Source organism: Pantherophis guttatus, chromosome 4, assembly GCF_059756535.1.
Source record: "Pantherophis guttatus breed Tessera chromosome 4, ASM5975653v1, whole genome shotgun sequence".
NCBI lineage: Eukaryota > Metazoa > Chordata > Lepidosauria > Squamata > Colubridae > Pantherophis > Pantherophis guttatus.
In genome coordinates, this window is record NC_142066.1 from 31,811,748 (window position 1) to 31,829,480 (window position 17,733).

The following is a 17,733-nucleotide window of genomic DNA, read 5'->3' on the forward strand; positions in this document are numbered from 1 at the left end:
GTATAAGCTTAGAGGATGGAATGCAAGCTTTGCAGAAATAGGCAGGGGGAAATGATGGTGATGTATGTATACGTACCTTTTCGGATGTTTCCATCAGGTGACTGCCCAAAATCACCTGTGGAGAGGAGGAAGCAGGCTCGGTCACGATTATAGCGCTCTCGGCCACCAGGTGTGACAGGTGACTTCTCCTCCGGTGACAGGGCCTGATCAATTGTGGGGCAGTCTTCATTAGCCAGAGCTGCATTTGCTGCATCGCCATTCTGCTTAGAGTCTGTAAAGGAAAAGGGAAAGGGAAAGGAAAAGAAAAAATGTAGAGCAGATTTAAGAAGATCACTGATACTTTCTAAATCTAAATATCAACCAATAGGGAATTCAAACAAAATTTGATGCTCATGTTTTACAAATGTCTCAGAAGATTCTGATAGTCTTTGAAGAAATGAATGCTGATTAAATAGGCTTGTGGTCTAATCCAGGAGAACATTGGCTCTTATGTTTTTAAAAGTACATTATATGTTTTGAAAATCTAGGGGGGAAATTTAAACTGTTTCTCCGATTGCTTTATGAAAATTCCAGTGAATAGTCTCCTAGCCCAAATACTTTGAACCCTTTTAAAGTAGTACATATTATTGGGAAGCGAGGCATTTAATTTTAATTTTATTTCTTACAAATCCAAGATGTAAATGATTCCTTATCATTACAAGTGACAAGTAATTAACAGTCAAGTTTCACAAGATTTTGTTCAAATGTAACCTATGTTCAAAAATTAATGTTGACTATATTTCCCCACTCAGAAAAAGAGGGAGTTCTATCTTTAACTGCTTTGCTTTGGCCTAGGCAGTCGATGTATATTAAATACCAATTTAGCCATGATTTTGCACCCCAGTCTGTGGCTCAAGAGCACTAAAATAAAGGTATTTATCATTTCTTTCAATAGGATTTGTGTTGAGAATAGGTTCCCATCCATATTCTATAAAACTTTTGTGTCTGTGACTGAGAGAAATGGTGCAAAGTCTTTTCAACCAAAGTACCTCAAATGGATTAATTTACAGCATACATCCCAAAAACTGGTACCTATGACATCCACGGAATAGAAATGTCATAAAATATTTCCTGTACTGATATTTGACTGTGCTATATGGTTCAACATGGTCTACCTTTAAGGCAGATAAATCCATGAATATTTCCCTGAATTTTAAAGAACTTTTCAAGTATATTTAGAAACTCTGTTGCCATTGTTGGAGGCATAGAGGAGTCTCATAAGGAAATACTGCTGGAGCAATGATCCAATAGATTATGGCTCTTCTAATATTTACTTAAAAATAATGATTAGGTTCTCAAGGAATCTGCCTCAGGAATTGCAGTCTAACGTTAGGTTCTGTAGTGGAAATTATGACAGATAGACTTCCAATCAATTAAAATCCATACTGGAGAAGGTTCCCTGAAAACAAGGAAGCCCAAAAGAGCATTTTTAATATTATTTATTTATTTATTTATTGGTTCGGTTTATATGCCGCCCTCCTCTGGAGACTCAGGGCGGCTTACAATGTATTAAGCAATAGCCTTCATACTTTTGTATATACCTGCTTAGTAGGGCTTTCGCCCCCCCCCAAGCGGTGTTCTTTTTTATACAAAGTCAGCTTATTGCCCCCACAAACCGGATCCTCATTTTACCTACCTCGAAAGGATGGAAGGCTGAGTCAACCTTGAGCCTGGTGAGATTTGAACTTGCAGTAATTGCAGGCAGCTGGTGCTACTTAACAGCACTTTAGTCTGCTGCGCCACCAAGGCTCTTCACTAATTCACTAATTAATTTCGAAAGAGACAAAACAATCTGCCTGAAATTGTTAGGGCTACCAAATTTTAAAAATGTACGAATAAAAGTATCCATGGGTAGCATGTAAATAAAACATTCATGATGTAATTATACAAATGTTGTGACTTATGTACTTGAATCAGACATTGTGACTCAAGTCACATTTGTGCGATGACATCACCACACACATAGTGTCACTGCAGTTTGCTGCAAAGCACATATATAAGATATTTTGGGTTTCCTCAGAAATTATAATAGTCTGAAATAGAAATTTTATTTTATTTAAAGACAGTGTTCTAAATAAAATTTGGCCTTCATAGCTGCGTTCTCGTATCTTGTCCTGATCTTTCATTTAAGCTACGTATAATCAGGCCCTTAGGTATGATCATGCAGTGCTGTGGAAGAATTTATTGTTGGTTTTATTTTTAACCTGATAATATCACTTGACATTTGAATGGATGAGGCTATCAGAGGTTACTTGTCATATATCATTATGTTGTGAGGGAATTATTCTAGAAAGATCCAATGCTGTTAGAACAATTTTTCTTAGGGAAGGGGGTAAAGTTTGTTGAAATGTTGAGATACTGTTGAAGTGAAAGGGCATTGCTTTGTACAGAATTAGGAGCTAGGTGACGTGACCTTGTTCAAGTGGAACAGTCTCTGATTTTTGATGGACGTAATGGGGGTATAGCCTATGACCCTTATGCAATCACCTTTTACACAACAATTGAAATAGCAACTGAAATGCTAACTAAAGTTCCCATTTACCCAGTGACAAAATACATGCTTGAGCACTAGCAAGCTCTGGTGCTGAAAGAGATACATTTCTTTGAGCAAAGATCTCTGGAAGGCTTTCGGGCCCAATCAACAACTGTATGTATTCTGCACATTCATCCACACTGACATGAAACCTCTGTCATTCCTAAATTTATGGTAATCTTATTGCCTCTTTCCCTGCTCTTTTAGCAGATAGGATGAATAACTTTTCCATTCTTCCTCACATGAACAATTGTCTCATTTATGCTTCTCCTCCAGGCTTTTCCCCCAAACTAAAGTAATGAATTTTATAGTTCTTGCCCTCCAGAAATCTTTCTGCAGCCTGCATTGATTTGTCAGCTGAGTAAATGTTGCACATCTCCATGGAATTCCCTAATGCCAGAGAAAAGGCCCTGAGAACTGCAAGGAGCCCTAAAGATATCTTGTTGTCTCAACTTTTTCTCATATATTTGTCTTCTTGACCCTTTTAGCATCTGTATAGCTATTCTTAGAATTTCTTGTCAACAACCTTCTTATGCTCTTGTGCCCAAAGCTAAATAAGCTATCCCAACTGAACGGTAACTAAGCCAAAATAAAATACATTATCTTTCTCTGTAATAAGATGTATATTAATCTCTCTTTAACAAGATGTGGAAAGTGGCAAGATATCCAGGTCATATTCAACTCTTTGTATCTCTTTGAAATCAATTCCATTCAATCTGGAATAGAAGAATGATTTAATTATGGTACCCCAATGGCATGGCCATCAATTTTGATACATGGCAAACTAGATTGGTTTGGTCTCTTTGCAACTTTAAACAATGGCTTGGATTGTACTATAAAACACTACCTTTTTGTGGGGGGGAAGGGGCTGGAGTGAGGAGTATTTGCTAACTTTGTGAAATGTTTTGATGAAGATATTCTAGCACTAAAGTGAAGTTTGAAAAGATGGATGCCATTTGAGAATCATTTATAAGCCATCTGTATAATTGTTTTACTTATTTATTTGTTCATTTACTTATTAAACGTATGTGTAGAGTTTGTAAAGACTCATAGATCAAATTATGCCTCCACTGTATAGGTATTTTGTTTTAACTGTATTCAAAGAGCCATATGCATATTCAGTTACTATCTCCATTGCTATTCAGATTATTGTATTCCACATAAGGCTGTATTAAGGTTACCAAAACTGGGATGCCAAATTCGGTCTGTAGTGGAGAGATACAAAAAGCTCTCTGGTTATTGTGTAGTGACTCTAGTAGACTTAGGCAGCATGGACTCAAAGGAACTCATTAAATAAATCTTTGATATCTTCTGGAACCATTTTTACTATTGTTTTCCAAGGTTTTTTTTTTTTCATTTTAATTCCCCCTTTCTTCTCAGATCCTTCCAAATAAGAACTCATTCGCTAAATGTTCATAGATTATTTTTTTAATGACCATTCCAAATAGGGATCTTTCCAAAATAAGTCCTGGCAGTTCTGTATTTATTTAGAATGAACTTTCCTTTACAGAATTGGAGTGAATATCTTTTTTTGTTTGTTTGTTTCAAAGATAATTAAATGGATTACATTAATTCACAACCTCAAGATTGCTCAATTTTATGGTTTTATGGTTATTGCTGTCCCTGCGAATAGCAGCCTGACATGCAGAATTAGGGCTAGTCAAGGAAAATCTGTTGCCAACGGAAGGAAATAAAAATTCCCATATATAAGCACTCTGCTACATTTAATGGCTGCCCCTCAGAATACCACAGGAAGCAAGAAGCTCAGATTACTTCATCTTTGATCAATTTTGATCCACAAAAATTAGCATAATAATAGTAAATAATGCTTGAAGGAAAGGCCTTCCGAGGCAACCTCACCACTGATATTAATCATTTCATATATTGAAATGAGCGCATAAATTGAGTTGAAGGATTTGCAGGCAACTTGTTACCATGGAAACCGAAAAGCATTGGGTTATCAGGCAACTCAAGTGGAAAATGTAAGGCTGTTAGTGAAGTAAAAAAGAGACTAAGGTAAAATTAAGCTGGGCATAAAGACTGAGGTTGCAGTTGTCAGATGCTGTTTGTGCCGTGCCCTGACAGTAATAGCTCCAGCAACCACATCCCCTTTGGCCTCCCCTGCTATGCAGTGCATAGCCAAGAGCCTGTTAAATTAAGTGAATCCTTGCTCCTCTGCTGTATTTGCTGCAAATGGGCTTCCTGGCCCAAAGGACCTGGAGCAGATGGAAAGCGAGCTAGGAACTGATTGCAGACGCTGCAGGTCTGTCATCAGTCTTCTCTTCCTTCCACTTCTGCTTTGTGGTCTGTCTTGAGAATCCTTTTAATGAGTGAACTCCAAAGAGATGTGTGGGTAAGGATGTGTAGTGGTTGTAGCGATCACTTTGTTTCAGGTTGCAGTTGGGTTCCTCCACCGCAAACCTGAATTTCTTCTGCGTCCTGATTGTTTCAGAGCTATTATGTTTCCTGTCTATCCAACACTGTTCTGTTTTTCTATCAAGGCAGTCCTGTTTTAATCTTGAACTCAAAAAGCCTTGCTAACCAACCATAACTAACCCTCTCTCCAAAATAACCAACTATTGCTGAAAAACAGTGGTATAATGGTTAAGGGATTGACACTGAGGAAACCCATGTTCAAACCCATCCTCAACCACAGAAGCTCATTGGATAACTTCAGGTCAGTCACTGCCAACCCAAGTACAAAAAAATTATTGTTGTTATTTGGGGGAAAATAGGAGAGGAGTACTGTGCAGCTCCTATTTAAGACAGGATATAAATCTAAGAAATAAATAAAGTGAATTGGTTATTTTATTTATTTATTTTATTTATTTATCGGACTTATATGCCACCCTTTCTCCACAAGGACTCAGGGCGGCTCACAGCAATATGCAACAACAAGTCCAAATTAAAATTCAAACAATAAAAGAATCTAAAATTCCCATTAAAACCCCTTCAGTCCAGGCCAGCCTGGCGAAACAACCATGTTTTAAGGTCACGGCAGAAAGAGCGAAGGTCGGGGGCCACCCGGAGCTCCAAGGGGAGCTGATTCCAGAGGGTAGGTGCGCCTATAGAGAAGACTTGCTCTCTAGGGGCTATCAGCTGACATTGCTTGGCCGATGGAACCCCAAGTAGGCCCTCTCTGTGTGAGTGCACCGGGCGATGGGGAGCTGTTGCTGGCTGCAGGTGATCCGCCAGATACCCCGGGCCTAAGCCATGTAGGGCTTTATAGGTAATCACCAACACCTTGAACCTCACCCGGTTCAAGGAATTGGTTACTTCTTGATTTTTTTCCTCTTCTGTTGTTATGGAACCCAAACGTCCTATCAGTGTTTCTCAACCTTGTCTGCTTGAAGTTGTGTGGACTTCAATTCTTGGAATTTCACATCGTGCTGGCTGTGGAATTCTGGGAGCTGAAGTCTACACATCTTCAAGCAGTCAAGGTTGAGAAACACTATTCCAACTCTCAGCGTTTACTAAGGATGTGCAATGTACTTCCCTTCTGGAATTTTATTAGTAAATTTCCTGTTCTTGCCAGCACATAATATACTAACTAGTCCAACCCTGAACATCCTGGCTATTTGGGATATTCTTTCTCAAGACAAGATTATAGACAAGAAGTATTCGCTTGCCTTTCTCAGAGCAATTACCCTGCTCAGCAATCTTTTTTATCTACTCAAAGAAAAGAAGAGGCATTAAGAGGCACTGCATGTTTTGGCCAACGCCTTTCCATTTAAACTCAATATCTTTCTCAACAAATCAGAATAACAGAGTTGGAAGGGACTTTGGAGGTCTTCTAGTTCAACTCTCTGCTTAGGCAGGAAACCCTTTACCATTGCAGACAAATGATTGTCTAATCTCTTCTTTAAAATCCCCAGTGTTGGAGCACCCACAACTTCTGGAGGCAAGTCGTTTCACTGATTGTTCTAACTGTCAAGAAATTTTTCTGTAGTTGCTTCTCTCCTTGATTAGTTTCCATCCATTGCTTCTTGTCCTGCCTCGAGGTGCTTTGGAGAATAGCTTGACTCCTTCTTCTTTGTGGCAATCCCTTGGATATCAGAACAAAGCTATCTTATCACTCCCTAGTCCTTCTTTTCATTAAACTAAATATACCGAATTCCTGCAACCATTTTTTTGTATGTTTTAGCCTCTATCACTAAAGATTCCACTGGAGCTAAAATGTTCCCATGAATCTAAGTCACCTATTTCTGACCATGATTGCAAATATCATCCCCTTTTCTCCACGGAAGAAAAAGAATAATAATTCTCAATAAAAAATGGCTTGAATTGCCAAAACAGGCCCTTTGATCTTTACATATGAGTCATTTTGGAAGGACAAATCCTTCCAAATCCATAGCCAAGATGGGATAACCTAAACTGCTTTCTGGAACAACACGTAGGTCTTTTTATGCAGCAGTAGTTTTTATGCCACCTCCAAGAGTCAGCAGTTCAAAATATAAAGAGAGAACATAGCTGGAGAGGAAGAGTTTGTGGGTGTGGGTGTCAGAAGGAGGAAAAAAAAAAGAGCATTGACTACTACTTTCAAATTACTGACCACACAGAGAATTCTCCATTTACCAACAATTGGGCTGCAAAGAAGTTATGTTCTGAGGAATTTTTTTCACATTTTCTAGGATGCTGATCATGCCTGCTGGAATTTGACACCCTACCAGGCAAATTGATAAAAGTCTTAAGAATATAACACCATTTTAATGAACTGGGCTTGGTTATCATGCTATCAATGGACAGAGGCTATCAATTGAGTAGGTTTCATAATGCACCTTCCGTTACATAGTCCTCTGCTAAAGTGAGAAGACACAAATTCATCTATTACGAAGACTGAGCCCAGTCTTAATAATGCAAAAGGTCTCTGGAGATTCTCAGTCATCCAGATCAGGGTTGTCCCAAAGGTGCTTCTTCAAAAGGCAACTGGACTTTCTTTCCCTGAAGACGTTTCGCTTCTCATCCAAGAAGCTTCTGAATGAAAAAAAGCTTATTGAATGAGAAGCAAAAAGTCTTCAAGCAAAACAAAGATAGTCCAGTTGCCTTGTGAAAAAGATAAAATAACCCTTATTGTCATTTTTTTCAATGAAAAAAAGGCAACTTTGAGACAATAATGCTGAAAGTGGGGGGGGGGTTGGCTATATTTTATCACCTTCCTATTTTAGCATTAGCCTTGGCCTACTGCATCCCATATATATATATATTTTATAGGCGACAGTCTTCTTTAACTGCCTTAGGGCTTTTGGACAAGCTTGGCCAAAGATAGTTTGGAATCCATTCTGATATTTCACCTACAGGAATTGAGGGAATTGCTGGTTGAGCATTACTTCACTCCTGTCACCTGGGATGGTGGCCAAGGTCCTGAGCCAATGCATCTGTCTTGCAACAGAATGGAACAGCTGTAGCCTTAAGTGCCATTGCTGTTCCCCAGTATGTGCTGTCTGCCCCTGTTTGCCTTATTCTATCAAATAATAGGCCAGCCCTGCCTTTGGTCAACCTTCTTAATATAGCTATCCTTCAAATCTAAATTCTATTCAATAAATTAAATAAGTCTAGGAAGCATTTCCAATCCAAATATGCCCTTCATCATCCCTTCTTTTTCGCTGGGGTGATATTATGCAATCTGTAGAATGTATTATAAGATTATCAGTCTAGGAAGAGTTCCTAATGCAAATATGGTCTTTAATCATCCCTTCTTTTTTTTACTAAAGAGATAAGATGTAATTTATGGAATTATAAGACCATGAGGTGCTAATAATCAAGATAAGAAAGGAGCCCCAAGACCACTTTCTCAACCATGGCAACTTTAAAATGGATGGATTTCAACTAGAGAATTCTGGGAGTTGAAGTCCACCTATTTTAAAGTTGCCAAGGTTGAGAAATGCTGCTCAAGACAATAGATTTTAGTGCCATTAAGTATGTCAGTATGGAAAACAGCCAGCTCTTGTATAATCCATGAAGAGGGCTTTGGTGCTCAATATGTTTTAGTTTTCAAAGGGTTTTTGCTTTAAAATGCTTCATATTTCCTGCATTTGCCTCATAGTTAATGAGTAAAGGAATCTATTGTTTTACTTTTTTTAAAAATTTGATTTATATGCCACCATTCTCCAGAGACTCAGAGCGGCTTACAATGTGTTAAGCAATAGCCTTCATACTTTTGTATATTTATACAAAGTCAGTTTATTGCCCCCATAATCTGGGTCCTCATTTTACCCACCTTAGAAAGGATGGAAGGCTGAGTCAACCTTGAGCCTGGTGAGATTCGAACTTACAGTAATTGCAGGCAGCAGATGTAAGTGGATGTTAATAACAGTGCTTTAGTCTGCTGAGCTACCAGAGCTCAGCAGACTTTGGGAGAACTCCAATCTACCATGGGAAAGTGATGGGTGAACTTTAAAGCTGGGCATTTGGATTTTGAGGAAAGGATCAAAAATTGACCTCAGCACACTTTTGCCTCTGCTGTGAGGTGAGGATTCATTCTCCAAGGTTGTGGGTTGGCTTCTGAATGGTTCATTACCATGCCAGGTAACATCTTCAGTGGAGTTTAGGGGAAGTCAGTGTTCTTCTGTTTATAAGGGCTTCAGGTGTGGATGTGTCAAGTGAGGGTCTTGTGATGGGTCAGCTCTGAGTCATCAGTGAGTCTTGTACTGATGACTCAGAGCTGACCCTCACTTGACATACCCACACCTGAAGCCCTTATAAACAGAAGAACACTGACTTCCCCTAAACTCCACTGAAGATGTTACCTGGCATGGTAATGAACCATTCAGAAACCAACCCACAAGCTCGAAGAATGAATCCTCAAACCCTCACCCTTATCCTACACCTGAGCTACAGATATTTGCCACTATTGCAATCCTCCAAGTAAGCTGGTATGCCTAAAACAGTGTCCTGCAAAACAGGAGTAAAAAAGAGTTCCATTTTGTGGACCAGTTGTAAAATATTCAACAAACTTTACAACAAACTTCTGTGTCAATGATTGATAACTGGGCTAAATTTAACACAGATGTTAGGGTCCCATATTACTTATTGAATATTATTATTTATGGAATAAGAATCCATCTTTAATTTCCTGTAAAAACAGTTCTGATTAACTGGAAAACAGAAGCTTCAAATGCTTCCTTTTTAATGCCTTGAAAAGGGCACTTCCATATGTAAGGGCAGCACCAATCCAATGTTGCAGTCAGTCTTCTTTGTCTGCATATTGTTTTGGCTCATGGAGATCTTTTCACATGAGATGATTAACTTTTAGCTCAGCAGATACGCCAGAAAGATTACTGGGAGGAATAGTTTGGAAGTATTTTGAAGTGCTGCAGGTCAAGTAGCTTTCCATTGTCAGTAGATCCCAACTTGTCCTGCCCCCTATTTTTCACATTTCCCAACTTTCTCAAGGGCACACAACATCATACATACAGACAGAGGGTTTCCCCCCATTGTTCACAGTCCATCAGACCAGCTCAGTGGCTGGTAGTTGGTTGCCTTCTTTGCTACAAAGAAATAAATGTGCAAGAGAAGAATGAGAAATAGAATCCTGAGGACATTTATGCCACTATTTGAAAATGTCAAGAGTAGGAAGGGCAAAGAAATTGTCCTTGGAAGCAAGGTAAGGAACTAAAAAATCATCCTTGGACCATGAAAAATTTTATTCTCTGTCTCTTACTTGGAAAGATCTTTTCACCTATGCCTTTGTGATCTTAAATAGATATGGTCTCCAGATGTTTCTGAATTAAAACAACAGCTGCCAACATCCATCATTATTGCCCAGGTTGATGAATTTTAACAACATCTGGAGAGGTACAGATTCACTTAATAATGAGTAAAAGCTAATAATTTGCTTTAAGAAATTAAACAGATTCCCACAGAAGAAATTCTATGCAATCTATGCATTTCGAACTTTTGCACTTGAGACACAAACGGGAGCTTATATATATATGCTTACATACATAGGACATTAACTTTTTGCTCTTGATTATTGTTTCATTTTTATGGTTAGCAACCTAATGCATTATATTACTCCATTCCAAAGCAGATTGAATAATAATTCCAGCTTTGTTTGGAAAAAAGCAGCATTATCTTTAAAAAATATTTTTTAAAAATCCACCTATTTTAGAAATAGTGATACAAAGCTGTAAATTCTTGCATGAACTTTTGACACTCTCATACATGATTTTATGAGTGTAGCATTGTTGGGCAAACTGTACTTAAATCTTACCAGATTTTTACAATCTCACAAATTTTCAGCCATTAAAAAAAAAAACTTATGTAATTTGAGGGATTTCACACATAATTTTCTGAGAATGATAGTTGTGGTCCATGCAAGCACATGGTAGTTGATTTTTGACTTTAAATTTTATCACACATTTACCAAGTTGTTTTCAGTGAGAGGCATCAGTGCTAATGGTAAACTCACCTGGAAAACTTTTCTATTAATCTTTCTCGTAATACACAGCCCCAAACTAGCATATGCACCTATGGGCAATCTTGGGCTACAACTCTCTTCAGCTCCAGCAGGCTTGAGAAAGGCTGAGAAACAGGAATAATTCTTGGATGTGCTCCTCTATTTCCAAGAGGTACAAAAGTGAGACTCAACATAGTAAAAGCCCACGTGAACCAAAAACATGTTTCTTTAAGATTCTCAGGAATCCTCAATCTACCTGGTTCTGTGTATAGGTAGTCCTCGACTTACAACCATTCATTTAGCAACTATTTGAACTTATAATTCAGATAAAAATTGACTTATAACAGGTCCTCACACTTGCGACCATTGCAGCATCCCCACAGTCACATGATCAAAATTCAAGAGTTTGGCAACCGGCATATATTTACAATGGTTGCAACTTCTTGGGAATCACGTGATTGTCAATTGTGACTTTCCCAGCCAGCTTCTGACAAGAAAAGTCAAGGGTGGTGGGACGGGACTGAATTTGGTTAATGACCGTTGATTAACACCAACTACAGTGATTTGTTTAACCATGGCAAAGAATTGGACATGACTCACTCAATAACCACCTTGCTTAGCAACAGAAATTCTGGTCACAATTCTGGTTATAACTTGAGGACTACCTGTGCCTCCTTCCCTATAGTATTAATTTCTTAACAGGATATTTGAAAATCCCAAACAGCGTATAGATCTGACTCAAATAGATGTAATTTTTAACTATTTCTGCCCATTCTGTCTCCCCCTTACCTGCCCGATTAATCTCGATTATCTCCTCTTGAGCCAAGGGGCATGAGTCACCCTGGTTGCTGCGATGTGGGGACTGCATGTCCGGTTTGCAGTAGTTGGGTGAGCCAGGCTGGGGGGCTCGTGGGATGTGCTTGTTCTTTTTCTTTGGTAGTTTCTGCTTGGCCATAGCCAGCGAATAATACATGCCAAAATTGTTGACGATGACTGGCACAGGCATGGCAATGGTCAACACACCAGCCAAGGCACACAGTGCTCCCACCAACATGCCTGACCAAGTCTCGGGATACATGTCACCATAGCCCAAAGTCGTCATGGTCACTACAGCCCACCAAAACCCAATGGGGATGTTCTTGAAGACAGTGTGCTTGCTGCCCGTTATGTCGTCTGGGTGAGCACCGATCCTTTCAGCATAATAGATCATGGTGGCAAAGATCAAGACCCCTAGGGCCAAGAAGATGATGAGGAGCAAGAACTCATTGGTGCTGGCCCTCAGCGTGTGACCTAGGACTCTCAGTCCTACGAAATGCCGGGTCAGCTTGAAGATCCTTAGGATCCGGACAAATCTTACCACCCTCAGGAAGCCCAACACATCCTTGGCTGCTTTGGATGAGAGGCCACTGAGACCCACTTCCAGATAGAAGGGCAGGATGGCCACAAAGTCGATGATGTTGAGGGTGCTCTTGATGAATTCCATTTTGTCTGGGCAAAAGATGACCCGGATGAGGAACTCAAAGGTGAACCAGATGACGCACATCCCTTCCACGTAGGTGAGGAAGGGTTCTGTTTCCATTTCATAGTCCACCTTTATGCTGGTACTGTTCCCCGTCTTTATGATTTCTGTCTTGTTTTTGAAGTGGTTGAAAGCCTCATGGGTCTCTAAGCAGAAAGTGGTGATGGAGATGAGGATGAAGAAGAGGGAGGCAAAGGCCACATACTGGAGAGATGCAGAAGGACAAATGTACGGGGAAGAAGCAGACAAAGAGGAACAGCAGGGAGGCGAGAATGTCAAACAGGAAAGGACAGGGAAGGAAAACATTAGTGCTAACTCATAATTGTAAAAGAACAAACTCTTCCAGAAAAGGAACAACCTACCCTACAAAAGTCAGTCCCTTCCCAATAATTACCCTCTCTTCAATAAATAGCCGCTAAGTATATCTCAAGAGACAGCAAAGACATCACTTATCCCATTGTTAGTGAGGGAAAACTGAGGCATGGGATAAGAGGGAAGGACATATTTCGTTTTTAAAAAGGTGGCCAATTTTTTAAAAAATCCTCATACTATAGCTAGACAATTAGATTAGATACTAATGTGTTAGCCTAGTTTTCTTCTTATGCAAAAGGGTTTTTTTTTTAAAGCAAATGGAGGGATATGCATTTAAAAATGGTATCCTATCCCCTGCAGTTGTGTCTGCCATCTTAATATATCTAAGTCAGGTCTAATAACTGTTGGAAGAAAAAAACCCAAAATGATGTAGCAATGAATAATTTTTTTCCCTATCATTTCTGTATCATCAACCCCTACGTTATAGAGATCTATTCTATTTTAAGTAGCATCCTGAAATGGCTTATCTGCTTATTGTACTCCGTTCATTACACTCTGTAACCTATTAAATGGATTGATCTGCATCTGATTTATTATGGATGGGGGTGCTAACCATGTTTGTGTATGTGTGTTGCATACGTATGCTTTCTTGTTGCTGTCATCAAAGTCAAAAACTCTTAATGATCTATTGCATATCTATAAAGATCTACCAATAAATCCAGATTGTTTTCCAACACCAGTTCTAGCTTGTTAGTATTTGTCCTTTTTTTGGGATCATGGTTCCTTGGTGTGACTTCTTTCCCAATGTTTTCTTTCCATTTGACTGGACGCAGAGTTTTCATAAAATCTCCACTCTAAACAATGCCTCCTCCTTGAATTCGCTATAGCTGGCCATCATGTTTAATAGCCACCAATTTAATGTTTGCCTAGTCACCTTCTAAAGAAGACTTCTTCGTTAGGGTACCCTTCAGTTAGGCTGGGATGGAATTCCCACAATTCTGGCTAGCATGGCTGAAGCATTTAGGGACCACAATTTGATTTAAAGCCATCAGAGACCAGGAGAATCCCAACATCTTGTAGGGATAGCCAGCCTTGTCTCTGCATATCTCATGAGAGAGGATGGGCAATGTTGTCTTCCTTTAAGAAAGCTTTTCTTGGAACTATAGTATGACCATTGCCCAATAACCACTTTTTTGAAAACATTTTTGTCTTATCTTTACTCCAAAGAAACTGATGCGAGTCCATATTCCCCTATGTTTTATGTACAACAGTTTTTGAAAAACTCTGAAATTACAAGTCTAAGATCACCCGGGGAATTTATAGCAAACAAAGTATTCATAAGTATGCTTCCCCAGTCATAGCCTAATGCTCTAGCCTAGTGGCATTCAACCTTGAGAACTTTAAGTCTTGTGGACTTCAACTCCCAGAATTCTCCAGCCAAGTTGACAAGGTTGGATGCCTTTTGGGCTAGTCATTCATTCTGTATTAATTCTCAGCTGATGGTGGAGTAGAGAAAAAACAGATTCCATTAGCTGCTCACTTATGAAATTCATTCCATAATTTTGGACCAATTATTCTTTTTTCAGTCCAAACTACCTTGTAAAACTGATGCAATAAATGACTGGGGAGGGGAGAACCAAAAAGAACTTGCTTTATTCCTTAGAGCAACCAGAATCTATTATTTATTTATTTATTTATTTATTTATTTATTTATTTATTTATTTATTTATTTATTTATTTATTTAATTAATTTAATTTAATTTAATTTAATTTAATTTAATTTAATTTATATACCGCCCTATTCCTGAGGGACTCAGGGCGGTGAACAGCAAAAGATAAAAATACATGTAATACAAACGTTAAAAAACCAATTAAAATATACTAAACACTCTGGTCCTAGATAATTCAAGACATCCCAGTTTAAAACAAAATCAGAAGCAATATAAAGGGAAAGTTAGGGCAGGCCGGCCTGCTGAAACAGGAATGTTTTGAGGGCACGGCGGAAAGTGCGCAGATCCGGGATCTTCTGTATCTTTGGGGGGAGCTCGTGCCAGATGGTGGGTGCCCTCACAGAAAAGGCTCTTCCTCTGGGGGCCGCCAGTCGACACTGTTTGGCTGACGGCACCCTGAGAAGCCCCTCTCTATGGGAGCGTACTGGGCGGTGAGAGGCTATTGGTGGCAGAAGGCGGTCTCGTAAGTACCCCGGTCCTAAGCTATGGAGCGCTCTAAAGGTGGTAACCAAGACCTTGAAGCGCACCCGGAAGACCACAGGGAGCCAGTGCAGCTCGCGCAGGAGGGGAGCCACATGGGAGCGCCATGCTGCTCCCATAACTACCCGCGCGGCCGCATTCTGGACGGGCTGGAGCCTCCGGGTGCTCCTCAAGGGGAGCCCCATGTAGAGAGCATTACAGTAGTCCAGGCGTGAAGTGACGAAGGCATGAGTGACCGTATTTAACAAGTCCCAATTCAGAAAGGGACGCAACTGGCGAATCAGGCGAACCTGATAAAAAGACCTCCCGGCCACAGCCGTCAAGTGTTCTTCTAAAGACAGACGTGAGTCCAAGAGAATGCCTAAGTTGCGAACCCTCTCCGTGGGGGCCAATGACTCACCCCCAATAGTCAGTGATGGCACCAACTGACTATATCGGGACGTCGGAAACCACAACCACTCGGTCTTGGATGGGTTGAGCCTGAGTCTGTTCCTCCCCATCCAGATCCATACAGCCTCCAGGCACCGGGACATCACTTTAAGGGCATCATTGGGGTGGTCCGGGGTGGAGATGTATAGCTGAGTATCATCAGCATACTGATGATACTTCACCCAAAAACCACGGATGATCTCACCCAGCGGCTTCATATAAATGTTGAACAGAAGGGGCGAGAGAACCGACCCCTGTGGCACCCCACATACAAGGGGCCTCGGGGTCGACCTCTGCCCCCCTGTCAACACGGACTGCAACCGATCAGAGAGAAAGGAGGAGAACCACCGCAACACGGTGCCCCCCACCCCTAGCTCTTCCAACCGGTGCAGCATGATACCATGGTCAATGGTATCAAAAGCCGCTGAGAGGTCTAATAGGACCAGGACAGAGGAGCAACCCCTGTCCCGGGCCCTCCAGAGATCATCTACCAATGCGACCAATGCCGTTTCCGTGCTGTATCCAGGCCTGAAGCCCGACTGGAACGGATCTAGATAAGCCGATTCATCCAAGTACTGAGGAAGCTGTCGCCCTACCACACTCTCAACAACCTTCGCAACGAAGTGAAGGTTGGAGACTGGACGGTAATTAGCCAACACTGCTGGGTCCAGGGAAGGCTTCTTGAGGAGAGGCTTCACCACCGCCTCTTTCAAGGCGGCGGGGAAGGCACCCTCCCTCAAGGAAGCATTTATAATCCCCTGGAGCCAGCCTCGTGTAACCTCCCGAGAGGCCAGCACCAGCCAGGAGGGGGACAGGTCCAATAAACATGTGGCCGTGCTCAGTCTGCCCAGTATCTTGTCCATGTTTTCCGGAGTTACAGAATCAAACTCTTCCCAGGTAATATTCTCAAGACTTGCCTCCCTCCTCCCTCCTGAATCTACCCAGTCAGAGTCCAAATTTTCCCGAATCTGAGCGATTTTGTCATACAGATATTGTACAAAGTCCTCAGCTCTACCCTCCAAGGGGTCCTCCCACGCTTCCTGGTGGAGCAGGGAGCAGGTCACCCTAAACAGGGCGGCTGGGCGATTATCTGATGACGCAATAAGAGCGGAAAAATAGTTACATTTTGCCGCTTTTATTGCCACCAGGTAGGTCTTAATATGAGACCTTACCAGTGTTTGGTCCTCCAACCGCTGGCCCTCCAACTGCTTTCCAGGCGTCTTTTCCGATGTTTCATCTCCCTCAGCTCCTCGGTGAACCAGGGAGCCAGGTGAGATCGATGCCGGGTTAGAGGCCGCAAAGGCACGACCCAATCTAAAGCTCCAGCGGCCACCCTATCCCAGGCGGCCACTAGGTTTTCAGTCGAGCTGTGTGCCAGAGCCTCAGGAAATGGCCCAAGCTCCATCTGGAACCTATCCGGGTCCATCAGGCACCTGGGGCGGAACCACCTCATCGGTTCCGCCTCCCTGCGGCAGGGTGTGGCGGTTCGAAGGTCAAAGCGAAGAAGGGAGTGATCTGACCATGACAAGGGCTCGATCGCTATATCCCCTATCTCGAGACCACTCAGCCACTGACCAGAGACAAAAACCAGGTCCAGCGTGTTTCCCCCCGTGTGAGTAGGGCCATGAACTAATTGGGTCAGGTCCATGGCCGTCATGGAAGCCATGAACTCCTGAGCCACCTCAGATGCCTCACCGACGGATGGCAGGTTGAAATCCCCCATGACCATAAGCCTAGGGGTATCAACCGCCACTGCGGCTATAACGTTGAGTAGTTCAGGCAAGGCCGCTGCCACGTGGCAGAGAGCCAGGTACGTAACCAGGAGGCCCATCTGCACCCCATGACCCCACTTCACAAGGAGGGACTCACATCCGGCCGTCTGAGGAACAGTGGCCTCCCTCGGACCAAGACCCTCTTTAATGATAACTGCCACCCCCCCACCCCTCCCCTGTGACATTGGCTGATGAAATGCCCGGAAACCGGGTGGGCACATCTCTACGAGAGGGACCCCCCTCCTGGCCCAACCAGGTCTCCGTAATACCCGCCAGGTCCACTCCCCCCTCCTGAACAAGATCACAAATGAGGGGGGCTTTATTTACCACAGACCTGGCATTGCATAGCATCAGCCGAAGGCCCAGGGCCTGAGGGTCTGTGCCACCTGGGGAACGAGAAGAGCATTGGGGGCCGGAGCGTGCCACCGCTTGAAGACAGTGAGCGCGGACTCCCGCAACTTGATGTGGCCCCTTACTCCCGCCATATCTGCCCCTCCCACCTACAGGACTGATGTAATGTC

At 41.8% G+C, this 17,733-nt stretch overlaps 1 protein-coding gene and 1 long non-coding RNA gene across 6 annotated transcripts in view; one reads left to right on the plus strand and one right to left on the minus strand.

The window, feature by feature from the left end:
- LOC117669133 (voltage-gated potassium channel KCNC1-like) overlaps positions 1 to 17,733 on the minus strand; it is a 62,369-nt gene that overhangs the window by 23,347 nt on the left and 21,289 nt on the right. For all 5 annotated transcript variants that reach the window (XM_034423322.2, XM_034423328.2, XM_087893927.1 and 2 more), the window contains exons 3-4: positions 11,760 to 12,693; positions 77 to 271 (exon numbers count right to left, since the gene is read on the minus strand). In XM_034423322.2, the coding sequence (XP_034279213.1) occupies positions 77 to 271; positions 11,760 to 12,693 (1,129 nt within the window). The remainder of the gene's footprint in view (positions 1 to 76; positions 272 to 11,759; positions 12,694 to 17,733) is intronic.
- Positions 1 to 17,733, plus strand: part of LOC117669134 (uncharacterized) — a 64,989-nt gene that overhangs the window by 18,595 nt on the left and 28,661 nt on the right. The gene's annotated exons all lie outside the window — the stretch shown is intronic.